Source organism: Fulmarus glacialis, unplaced genomic scaffold (genome assembly GCF_000690835.1).
Source record: "Fulmarus glacialis isolate BGI_N327 unplaced genomic scaffold, ASM69083v1 Scaffold48499, whole genome shotgun sequence".
Taxonomy (NCBI): Eukaryota; Metazoa; Chordata; class Aves; order Procellariiformes; family Procellariidae; genus Fulmarus; species Fulmarus glacialis.
The window spans coordinates 1-16,243 of record NW_009232288.1 but is presented as its reverse complement, the minus strand read 5'-3'; the positions used below and the strand labels follow the sequence as shown (position 1 = coordinate 16,243).

The 16,243-nt window shown below is 38.7% G+C and overlaps 1 protein-coding gene across 1 annotated transcript; it reads right to left on the bottom strand.

Annotated features, from left to right (window-relative positions):
• Positions 1 to 347: 347 nt before the first annotated feature.
• On the bottom strand, positions 348 to 4,700 carry LOC104081918 (eukaryotic translation initiation factor 5B-like). Its single transcript, XM_009584840.1, is given in 7 exon segments — positions 348 to 568; positions 1,053 to 1,079; positions 1,081 to 1,707; positions 2,107 to 2,191; positions 2,282 to 2,407; positions 3,447 to 3,495; positions 4,601 to 4,700. Coding segments are annotated over 7 exon segments (1,152 nt in total). The 3' UTR covers positions 348 to 430.
• Between the last annotated feature and the right edge of the window lie 11,543 nt (positions 4,701 to 16,243).

Here is a 16,243-nt window from a genome sequence, read left to right as displayed (position 1 = left end):
TAAACTTTACTGCTTACCCTGAGCTTGGAGTAGTTTAAGAGTTGCCTCCGCTCTGGCTCTGGCTTCTCGCTGAGTTTTTGTTAAAAGTTTTCCCTCCTTCTTCAAACGCTCTTTCCTCTCTTTTTCCTTCTGTTTCTTTCTTTCTTTCCTCTCTTGCTCTAATCGTTCCTAGAAAAAGGTTAAAGCACACACAGAAATTTTAAAGCATGCTTTACACAAAAGCTGGCCAAGTGTATATTCTATTGATGAGAAACATATTAAGGACTAACCCACCAACTGCACCAGCAAGGGTACAGGTTAAGATTACCTTCTCCCTTATTCTATCCTCAGAGTAAGATACACAGTACCTCCTCTTTGCGCTTTGCTTCTAGTTCCTCCAGTCGTCTTATGCGCTCTTCCTCCTCTCTTTTTGCCCTTTCCTCCTCCTCTTTCATTTTAGCCAAGGCTTCTTGCATAGCTTTAACCGTGGCTTTACTGGGACCTTTTTTCTTCTCTTTCTCTTTTTCTTCTTTCTCACCTTTCTTCTTTTTCTTGTCTTTTTTCTTTTTGTCCCCCTCATTGTCATCAGCTACAGAAAGAAGAGGCATACATTCAAAGATCCCAGAAATTTTAAAGATACTCTAAATACAATTAATGTTTCAAATATTATAAATAACACCAAACATGGAACATTTTGACTGGCTACTACATAAGCACTTCATAATGAAAAAAATAAAAATGCCTCTTAAGTTACAAAGCCAGGCCCTGAAGTCTTGAAGTAACAGAATAACTGGGAAGTGAAAAAGTATGTTTGCAAAACAGAACCGTAAGCATATATTGTAATGAGAATTTGCCATCTGGCTTTTGTTTTCCCATGTACCTGAACAAAAACTACAGGCCAGAAAAAACAGCCACATGTGAGCCAACACAAAGAGGCAGACAAGGCTACCAAATGTCTAGTATTCCCAATTTAGAATAAAGCAACAGATCACCCTCACTGCCTGACAACTCTTTTGGTCTTCTTATAAAAGCTATAGAGTTTAAATTACAGGTTTAGAAACCATGTTACAAACCCTCTGTTCCTGCAGGAGTCTCTCCTTTTTCTCCAGGGCCAGGGGTTGCCATGACTTCAGGAGAAGCCTTCTCTTCAGCTTTTTTTGGAGCTTCCTTCAGCTTTGCTGGTTCTTTACCACCTTCTAATTCTTCCTTCTCTTTCTGCTTCCTCAGTTTGGCTTTTTCTTCCTCACGTTTTTTCCTTTCACGTTCTTTTTTTTCTGCCTTCTTCTGAGCCACTGTTTTTACCTTGAATGAAGGTTCTTCTTCATCATCCCCACTTTCAGCAGCAGGAGTGGACTTTGGTTTTTGGTTTTTCTTTTGTCCTTTTCTAGATTGGGAGACCTCGTCTGATTCATCACCGCTCTCACCTGTAGACACTGCCCCCACACGCTCTTTGCTTTTCTTAATGTTAGTTTCATCTTCTTCTGACAGATCATGCTTTTTATTTGACTTCTGAGTTTTCCCTTTGCTTTTCTTAAGCTGCATCTCATGATCATCATCATCATCACTGCCAGAAAGTATGTCTTGTTTTGCTTTCTGAGGTTTTTTAGATTTTTTATCTTTATCTTCCACTTCCTCACTGTCATAGTCATTTTCCACACTGGCTTTTTTACTCTTTCCTTTCCTTTTTTTATCTTGCTTTGATAAGCTTTCTTCGTTGTCATTTTCAACCTAGTAATTGAACAATTAAATAATCAGCCATGAAAAATTACTTGCTATTATGAGCTAAGTAGTAGCATTGAGAGATGTCAAGAAAAACTTCTCCTATTGAAGATAAAGTTTGAAAGCAATAACTATTCCTGATGAGCGTACTACACCTCAGCCTACAACTAAAATTTATTCTGATTGGCTTTGAATAATTATCAGCATGAAGGCATGGCTTCTGGTAAAGTCTTTCACAATTGACTTTACTATGAAAATACGATCAAGTATAATTAAAAATACATGCTAGCTGCCAAGTTTCACATAGGATCTCCAACTACACTGCAACACCAGAACTCTTCTGGGACAGAGGTGTCTCATATTCCAACTATTTCCTATTAAACAACCCACTTCCCTCTCAGTGTTCACCTTTCCTGTAGAAGGTTCCCTGTCAACTTTCCCTCCTTGTGCCTCTATTGACAGTTCTTCCAGCTCCTTCAGGATATCATCTTCACTAAAATGAGAAAGAAGTTATGGTACTTAAGTAACTGAGTTTTTGTATAATGGAATAAAATAAGACAGATAGAAAAAAAACCAAACTTACTCAAAATCCTGTTTCTTTTTCTCTTTTTTCTTTTTGCCTTTGGATTTCTGAGGCTCTTGCTCCTTTGCAGCTCCTGCACCTTCTATCTCAGCAGCAAGGGCATCAATATCAATATCATCTTTTGCACTAAAATGCAAAAGGAAAACAGGGTTATCAAGAATTCAAACATTAAGTTTACATAAGTAGAAGCCATCTGCATAAAACAAATGAAAGCTTCAAAATGTAAAATCAATCACAAAATATAAGCAACACGGGGCAAAAACCCCATTTAACAAACCACTATGCACTATTACCTTATTCCACCCAGTAGGATGAAAAGGAAAAACCTTCATGCACGTCGTCTGCTTGAAGGGAGGTGGAACAGTAAAACATGTTCAGTTCTTGCAACATTGACTTTAAAAGTTTAGATGTGAGATTGGATAAAACTTCTTGGAATAATGTAACTAGACTGTTTCACTTTGTCCCTCCAAAAGATAAATTGTTTACCTCTTCAAATCACAGTAGGTGTCATTGATAGAAAAGCAGTCCCCACCATAAAAGTCCAAATATGAGGCACAAGTGGAAGATATCTTGCAATTTAGTAACCAGGAAATTCTATTAAGAAGCACTTATCTGCTCCTTTAAACACTCTTTAGCAAACAAAAAAAGCTACTGTCTTTTTATTTAGCAAGTAAGTGTAAGTTCTTCACAGCTTCCAACTTATGATAACGCTTGCCTATCCCTTGCCATCAGACTGAAAAATTTTATTCTTATCTTTCAAGAAAAGAAGTCACATGGAGCCCTGAGCCAGACTCTAAAGCAGATCATAAAAAATACCAATGCAGCTGGCAAGCAATCATCTCGACCACCTGCCTTAGTATTACCTCTCCCAGGCCTAAAGAAAGCCAAAAGAAGTTTCACTAAGCATCTGAAATATGCATCCTCCTCATTAGATCTCACTATATCAAGTTTCCCTTTCAAAAACATTTCATTTTCTTGCTATAAATAACTTCTCATCTGCAACTAAGCAGAAGTTGCTTTTTTCCTGTCCTTTATCAACAGTTGTAGTTCAGATGCACTTTTTTCTTGACTCGTACCATGAGAATTGTGAAAAGACTATGTCTAGTGTCCAGAGGTTTTTCCACCTAATCATGCTCACAATACAATTGTAAGAAAGGAGACTTACCTATTCCCTGCTTCACGTGTAGAACTTCGGTACTCAGACCAAAACTGGTCTATTAAAGTAGCAAATATTAGGATGCTACTTTTATCACAGCTTGCAGTTTCAAAAACCATTTAATCAATATGCTATTAATATCTCATCTAACTCCCTCTTAGATATGTGGGCAGAAAACTTCTTTGTTTAACAATTTCACTGTCTCAATTATTACCACCCACTTAGGACAAATCAGTCAGGCAAAGACTGACCCACCAAATACCTGCATCTATATCCAGAAAAAAAAGGGAAATAAATTTCTTCCAAATTCAGGACCTCCAAGATATCAGCAAGTTCTAAACTACCAGAGCTTCAGCCTTGCCAATTTATTAATATTCAACTTCTGGGTTTGTAAAGAAAATCAAGTACTTATTAAATTTCAGAATCTTTAAAGGAATAATTAAGTCTAAGTAGTATTTCCCTTTACAAAAAGGAGAGGGCTGAGAGAATCATTTTACAAGTTTAAGTGAATGCTGACATTCACAAATCCATTTTAACCCCAAAATTGGGCATAAGCAAGTCACCAAACACTATATGTGACAATAGCACAAGTAAGCAACAGTGCACTTCCTTTTTTTTAAAGGCCAAGATTATTTGTATTTTCAAGATCTTAAATTTTCTTCTGTATAGACTGAACAAACCAAACAAAAAGCAGCAAAATGAAGCACTTCACTGTACAACATCTTTATTACCAGAAATACTTATTTTTAGTCAAGAGAAGGAAAAAAACACACCTTGAATATACCTAGTAGTACTTCTTATGTGCTGACATGATAAGTAATACATTTCTCAAAGAAATTAACTCTCAAATAGTTAATGCAAGATTTCTAAACCAATCTCCACCTCCCCCAAGAGGAAAGAATAAACTTTTTGGCCACTTCCACCTTAAGAACAGCTGACTTGATGTTTCAGCAATTTAAGAGCTGTTTTTATAAGCAGTTTAACTGGCTGTGCACTGGGGATAGCAGAGACAGCTGAAATAAAAATGTCAACAATCATCTCTACACTCAGAGTTAAAGCCCTAGTATCAGGCTAACTATATTACATCCAGGCCTACGCATAGGCCCTCACGTTTCTTTTTGCATTAAGTGCAGCATATAAGTTTATTAAGCACACTTGCTTACCTCCTTCTACTCTAGGAGTTAATGGAGGAGATTGAGTCAAATCCAAGCTTGAAATAGTTTGAAGAGACCAAAAATACAACTCCACCACTACTTCTTCCATGGCAGTAGTGCTCCCACTATTACAGGATCTTAATGATGTGGTTGCACAGATATTAGAGCCAAGCCTTTAAACAGCTTATATTTTACATGGATATTCTCAAGGCTGACTTTTCACATTGCAACTTTGCAGAAAGTTATGTCCAAACATAAAACACGTGGTTTTTTATGCTACTAGCAAAAAGGATGCTTATGGTACCTTATGTTTTCCAGGATACAGGCTTTAAGGTGGTGGGGGTTTATTTGTTTTTAAATCAACTCACTTCAACTGAACCTTGAAGAAGAAAACTTCTTGGGGGAAAAAAAAAATCTCTCAAATCAAACACTGAAAAAACTAACTCACAGACATTAAGCTTTAACACCCACCAGCAAGAACACTTCAGGAATAATAATGAAGACTGTTCAACTGTCACAATAGTGGCATAAATATAGTATGAGAGCCTTTCCAATTCCTCAGCCAGTGGTTTCCAAGAAATCTATGCTTTCCACTACATTTCCATTTACTAAGAAGAGACACAGCAGGCTTCAAACATTTGAGCCTGGATAAAATAAAAAGTAAAATTAAGGCTGCATGCATTTATATATACAGCAATATACACCGTTAGAATTCTTCTTAAGAACTGTAAAGCAAGAATACTATTGGAAAGCCAAGGAATTAAAATATTGGCTTCCATTACTAAGAGTTTATTCCCACACTAACCTTGAATTACCTTTTAAAACTCTAATAATATTCCAGTAGGATTTCATAATAAAAGAAAGTTGAAAAGAAGATTGAGAAGGTGCCTTCCCTCTCTTCCTGGAAGATTCTTAGGTCATAAGGAACCCACTGCATTTAGATATGTAACAGGAGAGCTTCTTTCATAGAATCATAGAATGGTTTAGGTTGGAAGGGACCTTAAAGATCATCTAGTTCCAACCCCCCCACCATGGGAGGCAGGGACACCTTCCACTAGTCCAGGTTCCTCAAAGCCCCATCCAACCTGGCCTTGGCATTGGAAGATACACCTAGGAAACTTTTTCCTGTAAACTTTTTTAAGCAGTTCCCAAACATGTTTAAGAAACCCAAACGCTCTTGCCACGAACCTCCTCCTCCAAGTCCTCCAAAAGGTCTCCACCCATCCTTTCTTGCCCCTCCACTCAGCCTTTGCAAGGGTCCTAACCCCAACCTTAAGAGTGCCTGATACAGGAACCTGAAAGCACCAGTGTGCTCAAACAGTGTTCAAATCTGACCTCGAATTGCTTTTGCATGAAGACTTTATATATAGACTTCACAGCCTCACTACCTTAGGCCATTCAAGCTCATAATGCTTTGGGCTCAAAGGAGGCTTGCTGTTGATCCAGTTCACACACCAAGATAACCCCATGTTTCCTCAGCACAAGAGGCTGGAAAGCGTGAAACTGAAAGCAAAGTGCTACTGCATGGCTTAGAAGGAATTATTTCCCTGATTTTCTTTTGTGTCTGTTTCAGAAGTAAAGCCTGAGCCACCTTTCTTATTCACATACTTTTGATTCCAGCCTCTGTTTTTGCTGCCAGAGATGAAAAGAGTTCTGATACTGCTAAATCAGCCTTTCAATGCAGTAAATTACACGAAGAGTTAGGTGTGTGTAATTCACTCACAAACCTAAATAAGCAATTTTCAAAACATTAAATGGCTGCAGACATTCTTGCATAGAGATCTGTGCCTAATACAGGGCAAAACTATGCAGTGGGAGAAGACACAGCAATCAGGCTAATTAAAGGAGATGGCAGTAATCCATAACAAGTATGCAGAGATGACCACATTTCAGATACCAAGCAAAACTACTTTTTTTTTTTGATCAGTGTTGTGATTCTAAAGAAGTGTCATACATTTCCCCCACGCAATTTCACTGCTTTTTGCCATTTAAGCAGGATTAGAGCAACATAAGACTTCAAAATATTCCAAAGCATTTTAAAAGTAACATATAGAAACATTCACATACTTTATACTGAAAAATATCGACCCTACTGCCCTATAAATGACATTAAGAAATCATCTGTTGCCCAAAAGGGTTCCAGTACAAGTTGTCTGCATAGACTACTGAAAACCTGCATTACACAGGGAAAGCCACTTATGAATAGATTCCTGAATATTCACTGGGTCACTAGTTAAATGCTGTGCTAGCACACCATTCTGTACCAAACTAGGATCAAATATACTCGGATCATCCCAAGTAAGTGATTGGAGATTTTTAAGACAGGCATGGGCAACAACGGAAATTCAACATCATCTCTCATGCAATCAAAGCATCAAATCAGGCCAGTAGCAGAAAGTGACACTCCAAAATCCAATCCTACTTATGTTAACATGTTAAGCAAAACCAGCGACAAACAAAGCTACAGTCCCAAATCCTGCCTATAAAAGAAAGTATGAAACATTTTCAGAGTGAAGATTAAAGCAGAGTTAGGAAATAAACAAAGAGTTGTCACCTACCACTGCTCAGACAGATGTAAAAAGACAGCCAGTAGCTCTCCTAGTTATAAGATCCCACACAGTTGCAAGCTATTGAGTCAGAAAAGTGGAAAAACCTCGTGACTGATAGATGCATGGTCTATAGAAAAAACATCGTAGTGTTTATCATCTTGCTAGTACAGCAAGGAAAATATTTAAAATTAGAACCCCAGCAAAAAAAAAAACAACCCAGAAAAAAACAAACCCCTCAGCTATTACATAGCATCTGCTGAAAAAATCCTAGAATAGTACATACCTTAAGGAGTGGGGCTTTTTTTTTTTTTTAATTGGGGGGTGTTAAACATGAGAAACAAGCACAGTTTTGGAACAAGTTCTTTTTCTGATGCAATGGCCTGCAACAGCCAGAACCTAGAAATTCCCTGTGGAAGCCACCATGAGGCCAGAGTTCACCCTAACACAAGTTTTGATTTACAGATGTTCAAGCTTATGCTAATCCTAGTTTCCACATACTAGGGTTTGCTTTAGTTTTTTAAGGGCATGCTTTGCCATTTTGTTTACAAACACTTAAATTGTAAAGTTTCATAGTTTCTAACAATTGCACACAATTAGAGAGATGTATTTTTGAAGTTTGAAGTTCTACCTTTTCTTTTGCAGTCTAGAATATTACAGGGGTTAATTAGTGCATATCTCACCAGAACAGAAGTTGTCATGCTCTGAATCAAGATTTAAACTTACAACTCTGAAATGATAAAAACCATCAGAGCTTCCTAATAAAGTATTTCAGAACAGTTACAGGTACTTTTTAACTATTTATCACTTCTCTCTTTCATGGAAGGTTAAAAAAATGACTCCAAGTACTGGCATAGTTAATATATTCATCACTAGGGATTTTCATAGTGTGAAGCTTCCATACAAAGGACAGATACTGCATGCAATATTGTTTCTGCAACAGACAAATCCAGGCATAGAAACTTGAAAGACTTCTGGGCATTGCCCCAGAAAACAAGGTCAAATGTGGGGAAGACAGGACCACAGCTATCGAAATAAGAGTCAATAGACTTTTAGCATTTTTCTTTGCTCAGTGAACTTCTGCAGGTGAAATGCGTAACTGCCCTTCCTTGCCAAACAAGCTCCTCCAGCCTTCCATGCAGGTTCTAGTGAAGGATAGCCTTGCAAGCCAACTAACACCAACAGCGTATCACAGACACTCTCTGACAACAGACAAGCATATATTAGCACGACCACCAGCAAACATGCATGTTTTCCTCATGCTCTTTCCTAAAATCATACACAATTATGACTTTGAGTACACTTATTATAGTGCCTACAATACATATCCCCAAACACAGGGCAAAACTTCATTATTAATAGGCACCACGCATCTACGTGTGACAGAGATAGCATCCTGACTAGGCAGCAGTAAGATAAAGAGCAAAGGAAACTATCAATCCACACATGACCTGAAAGAGTGGAGCAATGGAATTAACTAGCAGTATTCAAAGGAGCTGAGCTACCCTCATTTATACCAATTTGACTCTATTGAAATTAGTTAAATGAAACTGCAGAAATAAAATGGAAGAATTCAGCTTAAAATGAGAACAAGCCCTTAACTACTGGAAATCCAACATCCAGCTTTGCAAACAAAGTCAACAGGATAACACTGTCTTGCTGAAACTAAAACTAAAAGGTACATGCAGACTCAAAGATTACAAGTACTTTTTGATCCACTGCGCTGATACAAATATGTTTACTAAAGCTTGCCTTCACCTTACAGCTAACTGAGATAACAAGCTAAGTCAAATTAGGCTAAAAACATTTTAGTTAGGATTGGTTTTAAGCTGTCTCCGTAAAGATGAAGTTCAAAAGTCAGAAAACACTGTACAATTAAAAACAGACTTAAAAAAAAATTTGTGTGCATAGGGCAGAAGAGTCAGTAAATCGACACAGCAAGAAAGTTGCATCGCTACTGTGAACTCACTGCCCACATTCCTGCATAATCATTCTCATTTTTGCTGAGGCAACTTTGGATACATTTCATCATTTACATGACACCAGCTCTTCTAACCACCTTCAAAGGAACATCACTGTTATTAAGTCATTTTCTTTTGCTTAAAAAAAAAAAAAGCCCTTGAACTTCAGAAAGACTGAAAACAAGCTGAACCATCTGCTTCCACGTGTTTGGTTTTGCACTAGTTTTAGACAAAGTAGAAATAATACTTTTAGACAGGTCTTTACCATTACTCCCCTAGAGCACCTTACCCATCCTCTGTGTATGTGGGTCATAAGCCCGGTAATAAGGATGCATTTCTAAGTACAAGCTTATCCAAAATGAGTGAGTTAGCAACGCTGAATGGCATAATTGTAGTTGTTTTTACTTGTAGGTATTAAGATAAATTGGCATTCTCTCTTCCAAAAAAAGTTCTTTTAGAGCAACTGGTTTAAAATGCTACAGAACTTAAACCACTTTGGGAGTAATTATTTAATTGCTCAAAACCATGCACCACCAACTTGTTCTTTAAGTGGGTTATGAAATTGAAAATGCAAGCATCTGCTGGCTCAGCAAGGCTATTCAAAACATGAAAACAAAGCTGTGGCCTTTGTCTCGTTCTTACCTATCAAAGAATGTGAACACCACAAACTTCTCTTTTAGAAGTAGAAGTCACCTTGTTTTTCCCGCTGAAAACATTTAAATTACATATGCCTGAGACAGTTTGAAATTCAAGAAAGAATGAACTGCACTCCTTCCTCAGCCCAAGAAGTAAAGGAGTGTCCACGTGAGCACCAGCTATGCAACCCACCACGGCAGCTGACAGCACTTAAAAAAAAAGTCACAGCCCCAGAAAAAGGCCATACTCGCCTTGTCTTTTCCTCAAACTATGGGGCAGGGGAGGGGAGAAGTGACTTCCTTCCCAATTTCCAGCCATGCTTTCCCAATTCCCAGCCATGCTTTCCCCTCTCATCAGCTCAGACAATCCTGCGGCCACAAGTCCTTGCAGAAAACACTTTTTTGGCTCACAGATCAAATCACACACCTGAGTTGTACTGTAGGGATGTAAGCATTGGATCAAATGCAATGGAAGCAGTTACAGCATGCAGCTGGGGACAGCAAGAGTAAGACCACAAGGTGGGAAACGTCTGACAGCTCAACTGAATTAAGTGTGATGTGAAACTACACCTTAGCTATTTTTCCCTAGTAAGATGAAGGAAGCAAGTGAAGCTACCTAATTACATGAGACAGCAAGGAAGTAAAATTTGACTAAAAGGGTAATTGCTTTTTATTCAGGCTCCCAAGACAATGATTCAATTTTTAATATTAAAGAGCCATGCCTTCTCTTTCAAGTTTGGCTGGGGAAAAAGAAGAGTAGAATAACTATCAGCTAAGCAAAACCTTCTGAAAAAGACATAGAAAACATAACTTTTAAGCCCAACAGTTTCTAGAAAAACAGAAAGGCTCCTTTACACAACCCAGATTCAAAAAAAAAAAAAATCCCTTTTAAACAAAGATATAGCAAAGCTTCAAGATAAAAAGCTTCTGTTACGGCTAGTAGTTGGCAACACAGAGCTCTGGAAGAAAGCAGTTCTTCAAGGTTCAGTTTAAGTGTTTATGTCCCAAGAGAACAAGATGACTGAAAGCATGGAACATGAAACACTAAGTAAAGAACTGGCATTCGGCCTTCCCCAAACTAGTTCTTTTGGGTTGTGTTTGTTTAGAAAAAGTGCAAAGATGACAAAAATTATCTCCAAGTCCAGTGTATCACAACTTCCATATCCTATGTATCTCTCATTGTATAAAAATCAAAATACATCACAAAAATACCATTTAGAACACTTCATGAAATACACTTTAGATTGTCTATAATCCTGAAGAGCAAACGATGCCCACCTACATTAACTATAATTAAAACCCATACTTCATCTAACAGCATGTATCTAAAGAAATATATTTCGGAGTTAAGATACCAGATTCATGTTTAAAATCTCCAGTAGACTATTGTAAAAGAAAAAAAACCTGACGTACGGGAAAAATAAGTCATCAGTGCTGCAAACACCAGAATCATCAAAACACACATCTTCCATAAGATACCAACTGCTCTCAGACCAGAACACCCCACCAGACTGCACTGTACTTTTTTAACAAGCCAAACTTAATGACTGAATTAATTATGTGCACACATAATTTGAGTGCAGAAAAATTATTTCCTCTACCAGGCTAGGGGACTATTTTTGTGGAAGGAGTCAGAGGAAGGAGGAAAAGGAATATTACGCAAGCATTAAAAGTTACTAAACTGGAGGTTTTGTCCAGAACTGTAACCTTAACTCCTAGGCAGCTTTTAAGTGATAAACAGCACAGAACAAACGTACAGCAATGCACATGAGCCCAGAGTCAGAAAAACACGACAGTACTAATGCAATTAAAACTAGCAAAGTATGTAGAGCTGTCAGCTTGTCTGGCTTGATATTATGAGTGTCAACAACCAAAACGTTTAACTTACCATAAACCTCTCTATTCTGAGCAAGGCTTTCCAGAGATCTTCAGAGAATGAAAGAACAGTTTCTGCAATTCCTGCCGGCTTGCAATGTACTATTTTCACACTTTGCATAAACAGTAGTTACACATAAGGTTTAGATGCCTTCATGAAGGTAACAGATTAAGAGAATCAAGATTTCAATAAGAAAAGCTGCTTCTAACAATCTACTTAGTGTACTGTAGTGCTTTTTGGTTTATGTTGCCATTACCGCAAATATTTGGCAATCCTTACAGTCTTTTCACAATGATGCTTTGCTTAAAAAAAAAAAAACAGCAAAATGTATAAGAATAGTTTTCTTACAAATACAAAACGCCTGTGTCAAAAACTATAGGTCTTGGGGGAACAGAAATATACATTTGCATGAACAGGCCAATAAATTTCTGTAATGGAGAAATAATTTTGCATTATTTTACTCCATCTTTCAGTACAAAATCCTGGCATCTTCCAGATGAGATTTGCAAAACAAGGATTTCAAGCGTATCAGCTGTTCTCTTTGACAGAGCTACAGAAAGCTTTGCTTGTGGAAATATTTTTGAGAAGCAGATAGAGACAGTCATTGTAAATTTTCTGGCGTACAGAATGTTTCTGAATTGCAGGTGTTTGTAGGCTTTTTCGCCTTCACAGCCTACACAACATTAAGAAGATTTTACTTAATACACTAATAGAAAAGAGCCAAATAGAATGACTAGTAGACAATGCCAACAATTTAACTTGCAGAAGAGAAAGCAATATATAGCATCAGCAACAGCACTGTATATCTTATTTTAGCAGCAGTGTTCACTCTTGGCTGCAGAATCATAGCTGGCACCTGTAACTTCTAAAGCAATATGCATGAATGATCAGAGTGGTATGCCTAGGCAACAACTCACAAATATTAAAGGGCACAAGAATAAACACACCTAAAGACTACCTACTGGAAGCTAAAGAAAACAACTGAGAGAAGAAAAAGATGACTTAAAGCTGGGAGAAGAGGAAAAACACATGAAAAGCCAACACCATCAGGGGAAAGATCCATATTCCAGGCAGGAAATAATTTGTAACACATAGCATGCTTACTTGGAAATCTACCACAACAGTTTGAGGCTTGAATTCAAAGCACAGTTCTGTAGTTTACAACAGTCTTTCTTCCCACACATTAATAAAAAAAATTCCCATACTAAATTCACAAAGACAGGAAGGGAGAACCTTGACATACCTTCTGCCATTACAGCTCTATCCAAGAACCAAAGCATAACACATCACTCCCAGGAGAAGCTAGACTACACATCAGAACACCCACTCTTCCATTAGGAAAGCCTGGAAATTCAGATACCTCATATTTTTATTGAAAGGTTTGCTATGAAGTTTCATTTGAAAATGAGCGATCAACACAACCATGAAAATCCCAAAGAATAAATAATTAAAGCAACTTCCATATGACTTAGGAGCTATTTATGATCCAAGACACTCTCCACCTTTACAAAGCACCTCTCTAACACACCACACGGAGTTTTTCCTACAGCAGCCGTATATCTGACCATTCTAGATAAATATGTTCTCCACAGACAGATGCACAGCAATCAAGTGGCAGGAGTCAATAAGAGAGTTCCAGAGGAATATAACAGAGATGCTGGTATAGTAGAAACAGATTTGTAGGTATATTTGTTCAGGTAGTAATCTGTATTCATAACAGGCTACAGTCCTGCATTCCCAGTCTCTCCCTGCTCACCACAGCTATCACCTCACTCGTGGTCTTGTCCCTGTGTACTTACTCTTCCCATGACAGAATTCATCCTCACCCCCATCTACCAGCACCCTTCCCGGCCATATATCAATACTCATCAGTATGACCTCTACTGTGCTCAGCAGAAACAGGGGAGGGGGAAACTACAATAGAAGTCAAAGCTATGGGGGTGAGGGGAGAAAAGCAGAGTAAAGATGACTTGTACCTTCTGTAACTTGTCTCAGTATGTCAGAAGACAAGCAGAAAATCTCCTTGCTGTCGCATCAGTTCTCAAACCAATATTCACAACACAGACATACCACCTGCATCTTCCCACCTGCTTCCTCTGCACTGCAAGTTACACCCTTGAGCTGCTGCATGCTTTGGGAGAGGCAGCCAAAAGGGATGTAAGGGATTGTACCTATAACATAGTTGTTGGGGAAGGAAAAAGAGGAAAAGGAGGAGGAAATGAGTAACACTGCATAGTACAGAATGGAAGATGTGGGAGACAAAACTGACTGGAAGTCTTTGATTCCATGGTGCCATTCTTCTCTCACTCTACTGGGAACAGAAGGGGGACCGATGGGGGATGTTGAAGTCCAACTTCAAGCTACGGATTCAAGTATGTGATGCAGCCGCTCCCTCGAGAGAACCTGACATTCACGGGGGCATCAGCTAGAACCAGCCCCACCAGATGATGGGGGTACCTCTGCAGATAGAGCCTATTCCAAAACATCACTGGCCTTCCAGGTCCCTCCTCACTCCCATCCCCTCAAACTCCCTGCTATAAAATATACCCAGTCTAACAGTCCTGTCCTACTTCTCAAACACTACCCGTTTGAATGCTTCTTACATATCATGCCTCCCACTGCCATACAACCATATAGCCCTGTGACACGGTATTGCTACTGCTAGTAACAGTCCATAAGCTCTGCGCTGCCTTTGCAAGGCCTTAGGACTAAAGCCTGTCAGGCTTACTTTGGCTGAACTTTTCTTGACCTGCCTGCAACTTTTACTTGATTTAGCTGTGACAGCAATTTCTCTAATTCACCAGGTGCCTATGCCTAACTGGTTCAACTTTTGTTTACCCAGGCATGCTGCAACCATAGTTTCACATAGATAGCAGTAGCAAGCAGTTACTCTGTATAGAATGAGATATTCACAACTCTACAACAACGATGGAGCGTAGAGAAATACAAGCCTGGTATGGCAGCAGAGGCCTTGAGAAGCAGAGACACAGGATGCAGAGGAGAGGAGCACAGGCATGGGATAAACAGAGATGGCATGTACAGGACTCGGCACTGGACGCCCCACAACTCACCAGCGGTCGGCTAAGAGAAACACAGACCTGGACAAAACTGTTTTTAGCGGTAACAAACAAGAAACAAATAGTATCTAATATATAGTGCCTTTTACGTATTTGGACATAACACAGAGCTTACAATGAAGAGCAAAGGCACATAAGCATGTCGGTGAGCATATAAAAGTGATCTCAAGTGGATCCTAGAGGAAGGAAGATGAAACCATCAACACAAATGATCATATTGCTCCTCGTGAAGGACACCTGATAGTGACAACTCACCACCACCAGGATGAAACCACTGACCTTAGCACTCAGAGCAGCAGTGAGATGGTAAGCCTAACTACTTTGACTGCATTATTGCTCTTTCTTTTTCTGTAACAATTAGATCTGGACTAATAATCATTAGGATGTTAAGATTCCAATTCCTCTAACAATAAATTTTTGGCCTCTCTTTTAAGGTATGCTTCCCTTTTTTAGACATAGACGAGATTTTGCGCATAGCACCCAACAGAGGCCCATGCTCAGTAATTTACAGACACACAGACATGCATGCGGAGATACACAAAGAGAACAAGGTATCCAGTAGGCACCAAGACTCTTAAAGCGTCCCCTGCACACCAGGCGCTGTCACTGGAAGGGCTCTGAGCAGCCGTGCTTCAGTACCCGAGGGCTTTTGCATGATTCTGGCACCCACCACACCAGGTACAAAGACGAGCACTAGGCCTTCTTTCCTTTAGAGCACAAAGATCCAACCCTGCCTTCTTGTTTCTGAAATCACACTTGACTCATCTCCTCGCGAGAGCTGCTCCCAAGATATACCTGTGAAATACAGCCCGTGAAACAAGCTTATAACCACAGACACTACAAAGCGGCATACATGGTATGGCAGAAGGTGTGAGGAAAAGTAGTCAGATGAGCAAAATACCTCACTAGCAAAATACTCATTAGCCAGAAAGGACCAGAGAAACTAAAACAGTTTACACCCTAACCTGGTAAAGGGTAACAGCCTTACGTCACTAACATCAACACCTTAATGCAATGTACATCTAGGTAGTAAAAAATGCTTAGAGAGGAAGTAATATTTAGTGAAATAGCCTTTATAGGGAGTACTTCCATAAAAGAAACACTTAATGACTCAAAAAGGATATACAAAATGAGCAGTCTAGGGAAGGAAAAAAAGTTGTACTGTTTCTAGTTCATACACGTTTTGAGACATGAGTTTTCACTTAACTCCTTGTCAGTATTAACAACTAAAAACACTCTCCAAATTGATTGTATCTTTGTATTTATTCTTTCATAGCAACAAGTAACAATACGTTCTCTACTGTTAGCGTATGTACACACAACATTATTCAGTCAGTGATCCATATGGTTAATATAACTGCCATTACAAGAATATCTTACAAAAAAGAACAGTTCACTGACAGTACAGACTCCAAGATGATATGCACATAACCGTAGAAGGAATGCTCTTATCCTGCAGTCACTAAAATATCTAACATCTGCATTTATTAAACGCGCACAAATCACTAAGTTATAGCAGGGTCTAGAGCACTGTCTCCCATTAAAAAAAAAAAAAAA